The 17,609-nt window shown below is 41.2% G+C and overlaps 1 long non-coding RNA gene and 1 gene segment (V, D, J or C); both read right to left on the bottom strand.

Annotated features, from left to right (window-relative positions):
• LOC135740597 (uncharacterized) overlaps positions 1-1,776 on the bottom strand; it is a 3,909-nt gene extending 2,133 nt beyond the window's left edge. The window contains exons 1-3 of one of the 2 annotated variants that reach the window (XR_010529221.2): positions 1,603-1,776; positions 605-756; positions 29-93 (exon numbers count right to left, since the gene is read on the bottom strand). This is a non-coding gene — a long non-coding RNA (uncharacterized lncRNA). Of the gene's footprint in view, positions 1-28; positions 94-500; positions 520-604; positions 757-1,602 lie in introns of those variants that run through there. The other variant, XR_012335691.1, reaches the window with a different exon arrangement.
• A 1,752-nt stretch (positions 1,777-3,528) lies between these two features.
• On the bottom strand, positions 3,529-17,431 carry LOC135740596 (immunoglobulin lambda constant 1-like). The segment is given in 4 exon segments: positions 3,529-3,976; positions 10,972-11,104; positions 16,351-16,418; positions 17,341-17,431. Coding segments are annotated over 4 exon segments (612 nt in total).
• Between the last annotated feature and the right edge of the window lie 178 nt (positions 17,432-17,609).

The following is a 17,609-nucleotide window of genomic DNA, read 5'->3' as shown; positions in this document are numbered from 1 at the left end:
ATTAATATTGCATGTTTAGAGAATTTACCTGTCCAGCATTCTTCCGGCACGGTCTCTCAAGTTTCTCCCTCCAGTTTCGCACAGCTTTGACACCTGAATAGCACATGCCTATGTCAGTAATTGTACAGTATTGTATGCTTCAGTGTACAAATGTTTACCAACCTTAAAGGTTAATGCCCACTGACCTGCAAGTTTTCCCTCACTAACACAATAAAACTCTTTTTTCCAACAGACTGAAGGCCTGTCAGTTAAATCCATTATGGAAAATAGCTTTCCCCCACAATCTATCTCTGCATGCATAATTGTAAAGCACAACACTGCCTACATTACTGTAAGCAACACAGTAATAACTTAGCTAAGTTACTGCTGTTACTAAAAAGCAGCCTACAAATCACTCATGTAAATCTTCAGTGTAACGTTACATAGACTCATTTAACTCCACTATTTTATTACATTGCAGGTTGTACTGTTTAGGTTTTATAAAACATGGGTTACTTTACTACGTTATACTGTTAAGTTACCCGCAAGAATGTCGCGATTCCAACAACAAATAAAGTAAATCAATTTTAAACACATGTAAAATAAAATAATAAAGAAAACTTACAAGACCAAACAAGTGTGGTACATGCTTTCCTCGTGGCTGCTCGCTGATGTTGTTGCTTTTCAAAAAGCGGAAATCTTTCTCGTGAGATTTGGCCCCGTGTTTGTGTACTGCTGCCATCTAGCGGTTCGGAGTTGTAACTGGATTTTGTTTATCTTTGAAATACAAATAATGAATGTTATGCGTGACAGCAGATATTCAGATAAGATAAATAAAACCAAACATATTAATTTCACTGGTGTCTTTGCATGCCTGATAAAATATCATAATTCTTGCAAGTTATTTTGGCAAAAACAAAATTTTATTAAATTCAAGGTTATTTTGGGCTAAACATGGTTTGTTCGTAGTCGGTCTATTTATGAGCTAAATAGTGGTTATGTATGACGGTGCATAAAACACTTAAAGAAATTAAACATTGTAATCGCTGTTAACTTTGCTTACAATGACATACCATACATCTCACAAGTTATTTTGGCAAAAACCACATGTAATTAAATTAATGGTTATTTCTGGGCTAAACGTGGGTTATTCGTAGTCGGTCTATTTGTAAGCTAAATAGTGGCTAGTACAGACGGTGTATAAAACACTTTAAAGAAATGAAACAAAATACCTTAATCGCTTTGAACTTTGTTTACATGATTAAATATCATACATCTCACAAATCATTTTGGCAAAACAACATGTAATTAAATTAATGGTTATTTCTGGGCTAAACGTGGGTTATTCGTAGTCGGTCTATTTGTAAGCTAAATAGTGGCTAGTACAGACGGTGCATGAAACACTTTAAATAAATGAAACAAAATACATTAATTGCTTTGAACTTTGTTTACATTATTAAATATCATACATCTCACAAATAATTTTGGCAAAACAACATGTAATTAAATTCATGGTTATTTCTGGGGTAAACGTGGTTTATTCGTAGTCGGTCTATTTATGAGCTAAATTATGACTACGTACAGACGATGCATAAAACACTTTAAAGAAATGAAAAGAAATACCTTGTAATCGCTGTTAACTTTGCTTACATGATAAAATAGCATCCATCTCACAAATTATTTTGTCAAAAACCACATGTAACCAAATTAAAGTTTAATTGGGCTAGAAGTGGGCTAGGCACAGCCCGGCTATATCGGGTCTATACTGAAACGAGACGTTGAAATGACGGCTATTGCTTGCTGGGCTTCTATGATATATGATCTTAAACTTCTGTGAGGAAATTCATGTCTGCGTTGATGTTCAGTTCAGACTTGCAAATTAAAGAGATCATTTTCTTCACTTGGTTTTGGTGTCTAGGCTACATGATGGTCTTGTAATAATAATTAAGTAAAAGCCTATTTTCATTTTTAGACAATGCTTGTATTATATGCAAAAAATAAGCTTTTTATATCAATGACTATGCAAAGTTAATTATTAGAATTTGCTGTATTAGAGTTAATTCATGGTCATCTTAAATGTGTATTAATAAAAAACGTTTACACCATTAAATTACACATGGTAAGGTTATCAATAGTTATGCATGTGTTAGCCACAGATTGAAGATTGTAAACAGTTTATTTAATTTTAATTAACAGTTGAGTAAGTTTTGGCCCCGAGTTAGATGTTGATTAACACTAAACCAGTCTAAAAATCAGTCCAGTTTCCCCAGCTGTAAACCCATTGGCTGTTAAACTCTTTTTTTTTTCTTATAATAAACTGACATGTTGATAACACATTCAGTTTATTATTACATGAAGATCCATACTGTATGCATCTGTGAGTGTGGTGGTGCGTTGCGAATGCGCTGGGACGAGTTAGCATAAGGGTGAGAGGGAAAAATCAGAGTATACTCACTACAAAAATCTAGACTACACCACTGCTTACAATATACATATGACATGCTAAACCACATGAAACGTTTCTGAAATTATATTCTGTAAGCCAAGGCTTGTTTTATTTGTCAAAGAAAGGGAGACTGATTTCTAGATAACGTTATGTATTTAATGTTTTGAAAACTGTTGTGAACCTGTGCTTAAGTCAAGTTTTTATTACACTTAAACTGATAAATTATTTAACAAATAAATCTTGAAATGAGACTTACTGCTCTCAAATCCTGTTATGTCATTTGATGCTAAAGGGAATTTTTTGTTTTTAAGGTTTTAGGCTTATGATAATTTTAATAGACATCAGTGTCTGATTTATTAATGTCCTTTTATTAATTGATTGGTTAGCCAAGAGAGTTATTTCACATAATTTGAGTTTTGTGACAAAAATGATACGGCCATAATAAATCACAGTACTTTTGTACTTAAGTACATTTTGAGGCAGATACTTTTGTACTTTTACTCAAGTAAAAATTTTAAGCAAGTACTTCTACTTTTACTTGAGTAATATTTTACCCTGGGTATCTTTACTTTTACTCAAGTACACGATTTGTGTAATTCGTCCACCACTGTTATAAAGTATTCATCTTATACACAGACTATAGAGAGTTTGTCAGACTGCTATAGTTGTGTATTTATATATCTGTGGATGTGAGAAATAAATCTTGAATGTTGAATGTTAAAAACATTTCTTCATTTGATCTTCTCTAAATATTCAATATATTAATCTGACTTCTGAGATCAGACTCATTGTGAACTGTTGAATCTGATCAAAGCTCATTTCTTCATCCATCAGTTAAACTCATCAGCGTCTCATTTCAGAGAATAAAGAGTCAAAGAGTGAAACTGAGAGTTCAACTCATATTTGTATCTTCAGGATGAAGAGATTCAGTTCCTCTCAGAACAGAGCAGATGTTCATACACAAGAGTTTGAAAGATAAATATAAACTTCATCTGCAGATGTCTTCATGCTTCATTGAGTCAAGTTTATTTATAAACAAACACACGAGCCAATGATCAATATACTCATTGTTCAAATTCAAAAGAAATCACAAGACAAAGAAGCAATATTTAATATTTCTTTATTAAAGCAGACAGAATGAATAAAGCAGAGACACAGAGTGTTGTATGAATAGTTGTTTACTGTTGATGTGAGACATGAATGAGAAGAAGAGATGAGAAGAAGAGAGGATCTACTCAGAACACAGATCTTTCTTCACTTCTCCAGTGACTGTCTGACCTTCCCGACTGATCTCACAGATCACTGAGTCTCTGTTGATCCATTCTTGTTCAGTGAGAGTCAGACTGCTGCTCCAGCTGTACAGACCGCCGTCTTTCTGTAGGACTCCAGCTCTGTTCTCCTGAGATCCTGACATCTTCCCATTCACTTTCCAGCTCAGACTCCAGTCTGAAGGGAAACCATTGCTGGCCACACACATCACTGTTGCTGTCTTCTTGCTGGAAATCTCTTCACTGGACGGCGGCAGGACGATCACTTTAGGACGACTAACACCTGACATGCAGATACACAGAGAAAAAGATGAAGAAATTCAAAAGAAATCAAATAAATCCATAATAAAATATCTGTTTTTAATATCATGTCATCAGTTAATATCATTTACTCTGTTAATGCACTACACTTATTATAATACAAACACAGTAATAATAAAACAATATTTTATATGAATGTTTGCTTCTTGTGACTCAAGCAGCAGTAACAACAAGGTCATGAGTTTGAATCCCAAAATCTGTACAATATCTTGACTGCATTATAAATCACTTTATATTAAATCGTCTCAAAAATACATAAAAATGTCAAAATACCAGAATTTATTGTCAGTGGTGTTTGAATGTAAAATATGTTTAGTATGATTTTATTCTATCATAGTGAATCTTATAAAGGTTTGTAACAGAAGTTTGTGTAAATATTCAGTCGGGTCTCACTGCGCTTGCGCGGCGTTCTGTAATTAGCGTTTTAATCGCGGTTTCATCTCTTGTTGTTTTGTTATGCACTGACACTTTTATTTTTCAAAGCCACTCTGAAGATCTGATAAATCAACAAAGCAATATAAGTAACAATATAACAATAATCATTTATAAATCTTATAAAGTTACTTGTATCTCTTACAGTTTCTTGTTCGAGCGATGTTTTTAATTTCTTTATCTTGACTCATATGAGCTTGTAGTTATTTGTCAAGTTCACTTTAAAATTAATACTGACTTTATTTGCTTTGCGTCCGAAAACTCAAGGCAGTGACTCGTTGCCTCGCTGCCTCATGAGGAAATGACTTCGGACTCGGAGGCATGAAGGCAGCTCAGAGAAAGACTTTCGGACACACTTCAAAGGCAGCATGTTTGGAATATAAACAGAGAGCGCCTTTGTGATAACTAATCACATATTTGAAAACGCTTAGGTTACTCACGTAACCCCGGTTCCCTGAAATAACGGGAACGAAGCATTGCGTCAGTTAGCTGACGCTATGGGGGAAACTCCTGTTTACTCCGTGACTGAAGCCTATTGGTTAACGTCTGTACAAAGTACAGACCAATGACGTTTGAACCCGCGCGCGGGAGGAACGCGTCCTTATATAAGCGCGGTTCAATCGTCAGGAGCTCATTATATTCGACTGAAGCGCGCAGCCGAATAACACTCGCTGCGTAGACGTTTGTAGCACAACAAGAGACGCAATGCTTCGTTCCCGTTATTTCAGGGAACCGGGGTTACGTGAGTAACCTAAGCGTTCCCTTTCAATACGGTTCACTTCGCATTGCGTCAGTTAGCTGACGCTATGGGGGAACGTAATCCCATCACGCCGTGCATACAGAACGTACTGAAGTGCCTTACCGGAGAGACACTGCGTGTGGCCCTATACCCGGCATATTCACAGCTTTAAAAGCAAATGTGTAAGCACCATATAAATTGTTGACGCGCACACGGTGGGGTTTTAAACGCACCGGGGGCACATAACATAGCACAAGACGGCGAGGTACCGAGCGCGCCGCGGCTGTGCGAGATAAGTAAATTCAGAGTCACGTTGGTGAGCTCGCTGAGCGCACCGTGGTGTACACATAAAACGCATGAGCGTGCACGATTGAGCCGAGAGAACCTGCGCTCGTAGGGCAGGGACGTCTAAGCTGTACAATCTGACAACGTAGACGGCGAAGACCAGCCGGCCGCGTAGCAGATATCAAATAAAGATATAGATACCCCTGTAGACCAAGTTCATGAAGAAGCCAAACTCGCACAGAGTGGGCTCTATATAGGACATAGCTCATAGAGGGGCGTGAGCCAGTGCGATGGTTTCAACGATCCATCTAAATAACCACTGTTAGCAACAGACATACGTAGTGAGTGATCTGCGCAGCTCACGAACGGTCGATCTGACTATAATATGCGGCAGAACGGTTCGTAGCGTGGGATTATACAGATACCACAATAGTGTGAACCCAGGTGCACCCTCGAGCGCATCGGGATGCATATAGGTAGTATTATAGTGCACAGATCGGTGAGCTTTCCAAGCGCGCCGTAAATGTGTATTGACTATAAATTGCACGGGCACAGGTGAACACTTGAATACATCGTGAATGCATATAGATGAATCAGAGTGTCATAATGCACAGGCCGGCAAAATTCTCGAGCGCGCCGTCATGTGTTCTGATAATAAATTGTGCGCACACGGGTGAACTCTTCAGTGCACCGTGAATGCGTATAGATAAATCAGTGCACAGAACGCGCCGTGAATGTGTACAGATATGATTGATGAACGTAACGGTGGGCACCCAACGCACCGTGAACGTACACAGATGAACAACAATGTATGTGTCACAAAGCATAACACAGCTGTGTATACAGGTGAGCTTTCCCAAGCGCATCTTATTGTATACCAAAATGTTATAGCGTGTACATGTGAGCTTCTCTAAGCGCACGGTGGACGCATATAATTAAAAACCATATCGTGCATACAGGTGAGCTAATGGGCGCACCTTTAATGCAACAAACCTCAGTAGTGCGCGAAGCAGGGATGTCGAAGCTGTAAACTGACAACGTGGACGGCGGGGACCAGCCGGCCGTGTCACAATTGTCAAATGAGAAACCTCTAAGACCATGCCCATGCTCTAAGACAAGTGAGCATAATTGTCACGGGAGGTGATAACGTCAACGATCCATAAATAGCCTGTATTGACAGGTGCTCTAGTGAGTGATCTGTGACGCAGATGAACAGCTGATCGTCTGATGTACGTCAGACGTATGTGTCATACAGGACCTTGGACAGTTCCAGAGCGCTGTGCCTCGGGCACCGTCCGCATCTGAGAAATGACAGGCTTATGAATAAAGTGAATGGCCAGCCGTAAAAGCATGGTTCGCTGTTACCGCCGCCGTCCGCATCTGAGAGATGACAGGCTTGTGAATTAAATGAATGGTCGGTCGTAAAAGCGTGGTTCGCTGTTATCACGGCCACATAGATATAGGTAGGGGAGAGAGCCGCCGTGCCTCTGTAGTGAGGAGAAAAGTGTTCCACCGGCGATTCGCGGGGGGTTTTGACTTTCAAATGTCACTAGACAGAATGGATCAGACTTTGCATAAGGACGCCTCGTGAAAGGGGTCCTAGCAGCTTGTGTCAATGTGTCATAAGGCACGTAATGTAGGTCGTGTCCCACGGATGCCATCTCCGCACGCCCATCGTAATGGGTTAATATTGGTAGTTTAAGCATGAGATGCGTATCACTCTGATTGGACATAGCTTATAAAGCGATGCAATGAGTTTATAAAGGAGATGACTCGTCAGCTTGTTCAGGGGGCGAGATCTCAGTCTGGTTCGGTAAATAATGAAACCACCGTAGATTGCCCGACCGCATTATCACAATAACACGGTCGAGAGTGCTGCAGTGCTAAATCATCCTCTTAATGTACCGTATTCACAGTACAAGGTGATTTATATGAGACAAACGGCGTTCCACGCGCCGAAGGCTGATTGCCGTCGTAAAGCGTGTTCAACCCACAGCAAATGCTGGGCTAGCTCGTAATGACAGCACTTCATGCAGCCGTGTGTAACTTAAGCAAGCTTCCCGGCCGTCAGCTCGGGGCGGGACCTTTGCTTAGTCAAACTGAAGTGGACTTATGAACAGAATGCCACGATATTCAGCTTTCTGAGGCTCGTTAGAGGGGTACATGTGCCCGTCTTAAACGAGATGCCGCGCGCGTCTGACTGTGCGCGCGCTTTAAGCTTTGAAACTTATTGTGGCGGGTAGCAAGCTCACTTGAGGTTGATATTACCCTTAATATCTCCGAGTATTGGAGCGGAGGTGTGAGCGTCTTCGGATCCGCTAATATAAATCAGCTATATGGCCGAAAAACGTCATAAACCGCTTGGCTGTAAGCCTTTGAGTGGCCGTCCGGAGAGGGCGCGATTCAAACGCTTGGAGCCATGCAAAAGTCTGAGGCTGTCCTTCCTCTAGGAAGAGAGAATAACAGCCGTAAGACCGTGCTCGTTTGCGCCATCAGCATCGTAGCGGAGAAACTGAGGTGGGCTGCGAGCGAATTTGGCAGAAAGGTGTTAGAGACACCGTACAGTCGTGGGGTGTCAATACACAGTATATGGCCAAACCGGGGTTTTTCGGCTAGCGTCGATTAGAATTATGGACAGCGGGCCGTGTGTGCGTATTACTGAATGCTTGTCAGTAAGGCGATAAAGTGTTTAGAGACACCGTACAACCGTAGGTGTCAATACACAGTATAGTAAGCACGGAAATTACTCTTTTAGAGGAATTAAATACCGTTCGCCACTATAGTGAGGTCGCATAGCCGACAGTATTACACAGTATGTTTGGATAAACAGCACACAGAAAACATTTCAGGGCAGTCCAGCCGAGGCGCGACATAACCCCTTTTTTCCCCAGACAGTTTCGTTCTCTGTTGATGCAGCTGTGCTGCGGAGACCAGAGCTCAGCCGTTCAGGTGCACAAGCCTCAGTAGTGACGGTGACCGAACGGCTCACGGAGCAGAGCAGTATGTCTAGGTGGTTTAATGTCAGACTGAACCCATCGCAGAGAGGAAGTCTGCCGTGAGGCCCGCGGTTTTGCCGTTTATTAAAAGGGCAGAAAAACCGGGTATATATATAAGAATGTACCAATATTCAGCGCACTGATATAGGACGGGACTGAATAAAGGGAGGTATTCGGGCCTCAGAATATTATAAACAAATTCGTTCTGCCTCTGATTCCGTCTAAACCAGAGAGAAATTACCAGGCAGACGAGGAATGAGCTATCTGAAGTGAGATCAGTTCAGGCCAGTAAAGCTCTATAATAAGTGTTTTAGCGCTCCAATAGAGGCGTGTCCGCCTTATCGAGCAGACGAATGAGATCGTGCCACTCCAGGAGGGGAGGGGCATGAAGCTCTCTTATAATGAGTGTTCTTGGTGCTCCTATAGCGGCGAATCGGCCCTATCGAGCAGACGAATGAGATCGCGCCGCTCCAGGAGGGGAGGGGCATGAAGCTCTGTAATCGTTGAACACTGGACAGCTGCATTTAGAGGCAGCGAGCCGTAATACCGCGTGCTAGCTAAGCCGTTAAGAGACCTCACCACTGTGGGGAAAGGAGCGAGGGACTTCGCGAGCGTGGAGCACGAGTGGCTGTGCTATGACAGAGACAGGGGCAGACCGCCCGTGTTTGCTTGTCGTATGCATCTATCCAGGTCTACGGTTCCCCGCTTGTTCATCTCAACAAGAGAGGAACGGCAGAGGGGAGCAGCAACACAGACAGAACAGCCATGCGTCGTGACGGTATCACCCGATGCACTCGGGGGATTAATATATGTGCCAGAGATCTCGCCACTGAATGTGAGAGGAGCGAAGGGACTCTGTAAGCATCAACGGTTGCGGTGTGACAGAACACAGGGGGGGTTAGTCCGTGTGTGCTTGTCTATGCATCCATCTAGTCTCATGGCTCGCCGTGTGTTCATCCCGGCGAGAGAGGAACAGCAGGGGGAGCAGAGCACGAAACATGGATAAGACAACCAAAGCATAAGCGCGGTCCCGGCGTGGGAGGTGCCAGACCGGTAACGCGCTCGGAGGAAATTCATAGCAGAGAGGCTCACCGAGCCGCTGTGCTGGACGCTATTACAACAGCGCCTGCTCTTTTAGCGTATAGCTTTATATTAAAGATATTGATCTTACCGGGCGGCCGCAGGGGAGACCTCGTCAGGCGTGTGTCCGCTGCACAGGGCTTGTACCACGGCAAGCGAAGGCTATCTTCGGTTCTCGGCCGGAAAGCGGCAGGGGAAGACGCTAGACCTGGACTCTGCTATCTTCGGTTCTCAGCCGGAAAACGGCAGGGGAAGACGCTAGGCCTGGACTCCGCTGCAGGGCTTTTGTCAACGGCGAGGTAAGGCTTCTTCTTTTTCTTCGGAGCAGCGAGAGGTTCGCGCTGAAGGAGAAAATAATGAGCTCCTGACGATTGAACCGCGCTTATATAAGGACGCGTTCCTCCCGCGCGCGGGTTCAAACGTCATTGGTCTGTACTTTGTACAGACGTTAACCAATAGGCTTCAGTCACGGAGTAAACAGGAGTTTCCCCCATAGCGTCAGCTAACTGACGCAATGCGAAGTGAACCGTATTGAAAGGGAACTACAATACTAATTTCTCGCTAGAAATGCAATTAAAAGGTGTAAAAAGTGAAAAATCTACCTTTATTTACACTAAATTGGTGGTCCAGTCGCGTCTTTGGTCGCCATTTAATTTTTTCGACTCGACCGGGCTCAACCAATCACATTCTTATTGTACGCCCACGCATAGGAGACAGGAAGTAAACCAAACATTGAATTCGGACATGCCTTGATGCCTTCCTGCCTTGGAAAACTGCCTCAGAGGGCAGCGATTTAGAGTTTTCGGACGCAGACTTGGTCAGTACGGAGACTCAAGATGTCTTCTGTTAACACGTGTTTATATGAAGTGAATCTGCGCACCACATGACAAAAATTTAAGTAGCGCTGCTGTCAGACACTTTGGATCTTAAAATGTGTTAATAAAGACAAATAAATTAAGATTTGACCTTCTTCTTTAAATTCAGCAAATTTATCCTCAATACAAAATGACTTCAGTCTAGAAAAAAATCTCATAATATAATACGATTAATTTTAAAACCCATTAACTTGAAACGCAATAAGGTAAAGAATTTATTATCTCTATGCATGAAATATGTTATTTCAGTAAACTTGCCTTGCTTTAAAAATTTGTTTTATTTTAATTCTTATTTTTTTCTGGAAACTTACACATTTAATTCTGCATGATAATAATTTTAATTCTGAAGTGTTTGATTTTTCTTCTCGTGAGAATTTAAACAACATTATGTTTATATCACTAAATTACATGCAGTCTTCAAAAAAAAATCTTGATTTATATTCAAAATGCTCTTAATTAGAATTAGAAATAATAAATTTAAAAGAAATAAATGCTACATAATATAACTGCATGCTAAAAAACAAAGTTAGTATATAATTTTTGTACTTACTGCCGACGTCGAGTCTCGTGCCGGTGCCGAACGTCCACCACAGTGATAGAAACAAATCGAGCAGCTGTACAAAAACCTCTGAACGCTTCACTAACTCTGACTCTATAACAAACACATTGTAAGGTGCCACCCACTAGCCCAACGACGGATGAAAGTGGAGTGGGTGAAGGGGTCTCGTGTTCGTTCCTTCCTTAGCGCTTCTAGAAGAATAATTCCATATCATGATTAAATTAATTTCTTTGATCTCTGTGTTTATTAAATTATAATCTGACTCCAATTTAATATACTAAGAATTTTGTGCATTATTCCAATTATCTGTTGATCATAATTTAGATGTTTGATTATTTATAAATTCCCATAGTCTTAATTATTCGTTCATTAGGGACCCGATATCGCACAGGATATACGCCGGCCGTTTGCGTACATCTCACGGACACAAAATTGCCAGTTCTGATCTTAGTCAGAGGTTGCCGGGTAAACTAATATTTTTATGTCTGGCCGCCCCATGCTTGCTCCGATCATAAAAATAGTTACTTTAGTTTAGCGCTCATGCAACTTGCTAAGGCAGGTGATAAACATAAATCTGAGAGTCCTGGTGAATGTGCTACCTGCTCCATTCAACATCAAAACACCAGTGTGATAATATCATGACATACTTATTTTGCGGTAATATCAGACTCCTTCTAATCTACTGGAAATAATAATTTCTGAAAGAATTAAAATAAATCAATACAATTCCTGAAGAATTCAGATGAATCAAATGTAACAATTTATTATACCAGGCAGGTTTCAGCTTCAAACATAAATTAAACAATATCATACAGAATTTGATTCAATTCCAATTAATTAAAATGATCAACAGTTGCAAAAGTTACAAAGTCATACCTGGCAATAGACACTCTGGCTACAGAGTACTTCCATCATGAATATAATATACCCAAAATGGTGTAAGAAGATTCTGTTAAAGATTTCTCCCATAATGTTTGAATACACACACACAAAGTGTGGGGAAGTTTCTTGCTAAAGAATACTTCCATAATGTTTGAATACACACACCCAAAGTGTGGGGAAGATTCTTACTAAAGAATGCTTCCCAGAGTCTCTTGCCAAGCCACCTTATATACACAGAACGAGACAAAGAATAGTAACATCTCAAATCAGGATTTGGTTGGTCGGTTCTCGTGACCTGAAGAGGAGCACCAAATGGGACTGTTAACCATCTGTAATCTAGATCTCCTCATGAGTTGACACCCATCACAGGAGTACAGATTATGTCTTAAGATTTAAACTTTGATATACTTTCTCTTAGCATTATAGAAATTAGACCTTTTTAACCATCGCACCATGACCTTTAAAACAACACCAAACATGAAGATGAAACCTTTGTAGCATCACAACATATGATATACCCAATGTTACATGTGTTTAGTATATTTCCAGTAACCAAAACCTTAAAGGAGAAGAGAGAGGGGGTGAAATACAGATCAGTTCCTGTGTATCTGTGACCCCTGTGGAGAGAGACAACACGTCTCTCAAAAATAGACACAGAATGTGTTTTTTATTGTTTTATGGTCCAGCTCCAAAAACAAAACTTGTCCACCTGTCCTACAACATTTAACACAATGATTGAACTCTTTATGAATTGTGCTCTGATATGATCAAATATTTCTGAAAAGGTTTGAAATCTCTTTAATTACTCATCTTATTAAAACTGTATTTTATTAAATCATCATCTGATGAGTTTCTTCACTACAGAAGTTGTTTGGATGAAATGTTTCTCTCTGGATTCTGAATTAAAATTCTTATAGATGACAAAATCCATTAAAAAAGTTATAATGAGTGAAGACTCAACATGAGATCATTGTGTCAATGAACTGCACAAAATTGTATTAGTTGACTTAACTTTTTAGCTAAACAACAAAATACAGTTTTTTTCGATTGCTATTACACATTTTTCAATACTTTTAACAAGTTTCCAAAACTCTTAACGCAGCAACACAACTAAAACACACAACTTGCAAAATCATTAATTTCATGCTCAAAATCACACATTGTAAACTAAACTCTCACACTGTTTACAAAAACACTGTAAACATGTTTCAGAATCAACTAGTTATACCAGATCATCAACACATGTTCTCTTCCAACAGAAACATTTAGTCAGTCAATCATAACACAATGTCATAAAAACACAAACATAAGATGGAAAAACAAAAACGGCATTCATTTATGTGTCAGTCTGTCCTTATACAATAAAGAGTAGATTGTATTGAGTTTTGCACTGCAGTTTCTTTTGAAAACTTTATATTTTTGTTTAGTTGGGTTTAGTAAATGCATGCATTATCTTTGTTTTGCTGCAGAAATTCAAGACAAAAATGAATCATCCATTTTAGAATACGGTTTGTGAAAAAAGTAGACAGACAGAATTGGTGCAGTAAAGACTTTACAGTATTTACAACATGACATTACTGCAAGATAACAAACATATTCGATATTACAGTTTTTAACAATTGCTATGACACTTTTTTCAATACTTTTAACAAATTTTCTAAACTCTTAATGCAGCAACACACCTAAAACACACAACTGACAAAATAGTTCATTTTATCCTCAAAATCACACATTGTAAACTAAACTCTCACACTGTTTACAAAAACACTGTAAACATGTTTCAGAATTAACTAGTTATACCAGATCACCAACACGTGTTCTCTTCCAACAAAAACATTTAGTCAGTCAATCATAACACAATGTCATAAAAACACAAACATAAGATAGAAAAACAAAGCTGCATAAGTTTATGTGTCAGTCTGTCCTTATACAATAAAGAGTAGATTGTATTGATTATAGACTGAGTTTTGCACTGCAGTTTCTTTTGAAAACTTGGTTATATTTTTGTTTAGTTGGGTTTAGTAAATGCATGCATTATGTTTGTTTTGCTGCAGCAATTCAAGACAAAAATGAATCATTCATCTTAGAGTACAGTTTACAGTATAAAAAAGTAGACAGAATTGTTGCAGTAAAGACTTTACAGTATTTACAACAGGACATTACTGCAAGATAAAAAACATATTCAATATTACTTACATTTACAGTAAAAAAGTAAAAATAAACAAATACAAACAGAAAAAGCCACTGAAGAATAAAGCAAAAAAGAAAATATCATCATCTACTCTATTGCGTTTCTATTTGGCCACATGTTCTCATTCACATTACACCTGATATCTTCTCTGGCAAGGCATCTTGGATATAATCTTTTGCCATGTCTTGTCTTATCCACCTCTGACAGTGTTCAGGTGTAATGTCTGTGAATGCACCATCTATTGCATCCAGGTGGGACTTGAGGAAAACTGTCCTAGTGGTCTTCCGTTGACTTGTGCAGACATATATCTTTTTTTTGTGTGTTGCTCATATTGTTCCTTTTCCACACAAGATCGACCTAAAGAGGTTCTCCTTTACTCTATTGTATACCATACAGTCATGCAATTGAAAGAACCTGAGTGTCACCAGGTGACGATTTGTGAGGGCGGAACCAAAAGTATGAGAGATGGGTTCCGCCCGACGATGGTTCCGCCCGGACAACTGACTCCGAACACCGGAATTTCCGGGGTTTCCCCGAGGGCAAAATCAGGCCATATTATGCACAGGTGTGGGCGATTAATGCAGTGATTGCTGATAGGCCAATGAAGAGGGAAAGCAGAGTATAAAAAGACCTTTGAAAACTCAAACGGGGTGCTTTTTGGTGCGTTTTGATCGCTGCTGTGCAGGCCTGGGTATGTGCTGGAAACCGATCCCTTAGGGAAGGAAGCGGAAACTGCTGACGGTGAAACCAGAAGAATAGAGAGGAGAGGTGACTGGGTGAAGTTGACTTATTGAAACTACGTGACAGGATCAAGTAAACAGTGAGAGAACTACGGAGCATTGTGGGGATCTGAACACGTGAGTACAGTATACATCTTTGCAAGCGAAAATAAGGTGTACTCGAAGCGAGTTGTGAGTGTGCTAGTTTGGAACGGCCCTACGGGGAGGAAAACGTAGGCGAGCCGGCAGCTAGCATTGAAGACGAGCTGGAGATCTCTTCCCGGGGTTAAACCCTACTATACGTGAGTACCTCCACTATTGCCATACGGAGTATGGTTGATGCCAGTCTGTGTGTCTAATTAGTGTTTTGAGTTTTTCCGATCGAGTGGCCGGCCCCACTAGACGAGTGGCGGGTGGGTGAGCCGAGCGAGGCGTATTTGGCACGGTGAAGAGGTCTCACGACTACTACTACGATCCTTTCCTTTTCGTGCTGGAGATAGCGCCCATCGAATCCCCCTCCGAGAGACCTGGGTCGAGTTGGGCATCTCTTTGTGTCACGAAAACGTGTGAAGATTGCTGTGGGTCCTGAACTTTACTTTGTGGGTGTGTGCACTAAAACTTGCAGTGTGTGCTGTGTTGGTAAAAACAGGTGCCGCCCTCAGTCCAGAGTATCCGTGGGAGGTTACCAGCGCGTTGTGGTCAGACCAGCGCAAGGAGAGGTAACCAACAAAGTGGGACCCCGGTGTGTCAGCGGCCGCCCATACCGATCCCGAGCGAGGGCAGTGGGGGATTACACCTGGGAGACTGTGTGAGTAGAAAACGCTCGACACCTATTGTGTGGCCCCATGGTCATTATTTAGTGCAGTTGCATGCACATCCACCATTTTCATACGGAGCCTCTTCAAGAGTTCGCCCCTGTGCAGTACCCCCAGTACCAGAGAGGAGGGGGGAACTAGGGAAGCGTTCAGGCCCGTACGCATCGTACTCGGCGTCCCCTGTGTGCAACAGGCGCCCTGAAGATCCACTGCCCCCCTGGAAACGTGTTGGGTGAGATGACTCATAAACCTCTTACCTCTGTTTGAAATACCTTACCTGTGTGGTGTAACTTACCTCTGTCCCCCAGCACACTTTGAAGAGGAATGTGAAGTCCCAGTGTATTAAACCCCTTACCTCTGTCTGAAATACCTTACCTGTGTGGTGTAACTTACCTCTGTCCCCCAGCATGCCTTGAAGAGGAACGTGGAGTCCCAGTGTATACGAACCTCTTACCTCTGTCTGAAATACCTTACTTGTGTGGTGTAATTTACCTCTGTCCCCAGCATGCTTTGAAGAGGAATGTGAAGTCCCAGTGCATACGACCCTCTTACCTCTGTCTGAAATACCTTACCTGTGTGGTGTAACTTCCCTCTGTCCCTAGCACGCCCTGAAGAGGAATGTAAAGCCTCAGTTTATGCAACACCTTACCTCTGTCTGGACTACCTTACCTGCGGACGTAACCTACCTTTGTTCCCAGTACGGCCCGAAGAGGAATGCCAAGTTCCAGCTGGTAAAGAACCTACCTCTGTGTGAAGTTCTCACCCATGTTGCATGTCCCACTTCTGCTTTTAGTTCTGGCCGGGAGGAGGCCCGAGGAGTTCGCCAGTGACCTTAAGGGGCGAGAGAAGAAGCACACATCTCAGACCATTGACAGTAACAGGTACCGAAGAAATTATCAACCCAGCACTAATTTGTCTTTTCTGTTCTGCCTCAAGGAGAAGCGGAGGGCGCCACGGATAGTAGAGACCCTTCAGGAAAGGAGTCCTAGCCCCCGCTCTACTTGGAGTTGTCCTGGAGATCAGAAGAAGCTGCTTTTAACTGCCATTCCCCCTTTCCCCCTACCTTTTTAAATATTTAATAAAGTTGTATTTTAATTATAGTATACTTGTCTGTCTGGTCATTGGGGTGGTCTTGGGAACCTCCTCGAGGTGGAAACTAGGAAGGGGCGTGACCCTTTTAGCTATCTCGGGTCCGCTCCGACCTGTGACATGAGTGTGTTTCCTAGGTAGAATACGTTGTTTTTCAATCCCAATGGAATAAAATACAGGGGATATATTTATGTTTCAATTCATCATATAAACAGCTGTTTACTTTGACTATAAGTGAGGTTTAGCACATGATGTTATCTGTTTTGACATGCTGTGTGAAAGCATTTGTAAAGTTGACATTTACAGTTTTTTCCAATTGCTAACACACTAAAATGACATGAACAGCACAACTATTTAAACTGACACACAGAGCAACACCTCTTCTCAAGTCTCCAAAAGTCTAAACACATTTTCTGCTTTACACACATTTTGCAATTCACAATGGCACCTTTTAAATGCACTGAACACGGTTCTCTGCACAAGACACAACAATCTGACATAAAGTCACATGTTTGCCTTTTCAAAACATTCCAATTCAAAATGACACTACACAAACTAAATGGCCAATATATGTGCCACCTGCCCAAAAACATGAATGGTTAATTGTTAACACTTCAATCAGGATGTAAGCACTAGAAAAGACCACAGGAACGTCATTGGCCACATGAGCCATTATAGATGTTCCTGGCTAACGTGGTGGGAACATCACAATGTGTGCTGCCATCTCCAATATGGATGGTGTCCTCCACCGTCATGCCAACCTTGATACAACACAGCCCATATTCTCACATTTCTAGAAAGACTCCACAACATTCTCATACCATCAGAGTGTATGAATGATGTAGAACAAAGAAACCGGTATGTTGTAGTATGGCACAACGTGAGCTTTCATCGTGCAGCCCCAGTCCAAAACTGGTTTGCTGACTACCAAAC

This window comes from Paramisgurnus dabryanus, chromosome 22, assembly GCF_030506205.2.
Source record: "Paramisgurnus dabryanus chromosome 22, PD_genome_1.1, whole genome shotgun sequence".
Classification (NCBI taxonomy): Eukaryota; Metazoa; Chordata; class Actinopteri; order Cypriniformes; family Cobitidae; genus Paramisgurnus; species Paramisgurnus dabryanus.
The sequence above is the reverse complement of the archived record's forward strand: the minus strand, read 5'-3'. Positions and strand labels throughout refer to the sequence as shown.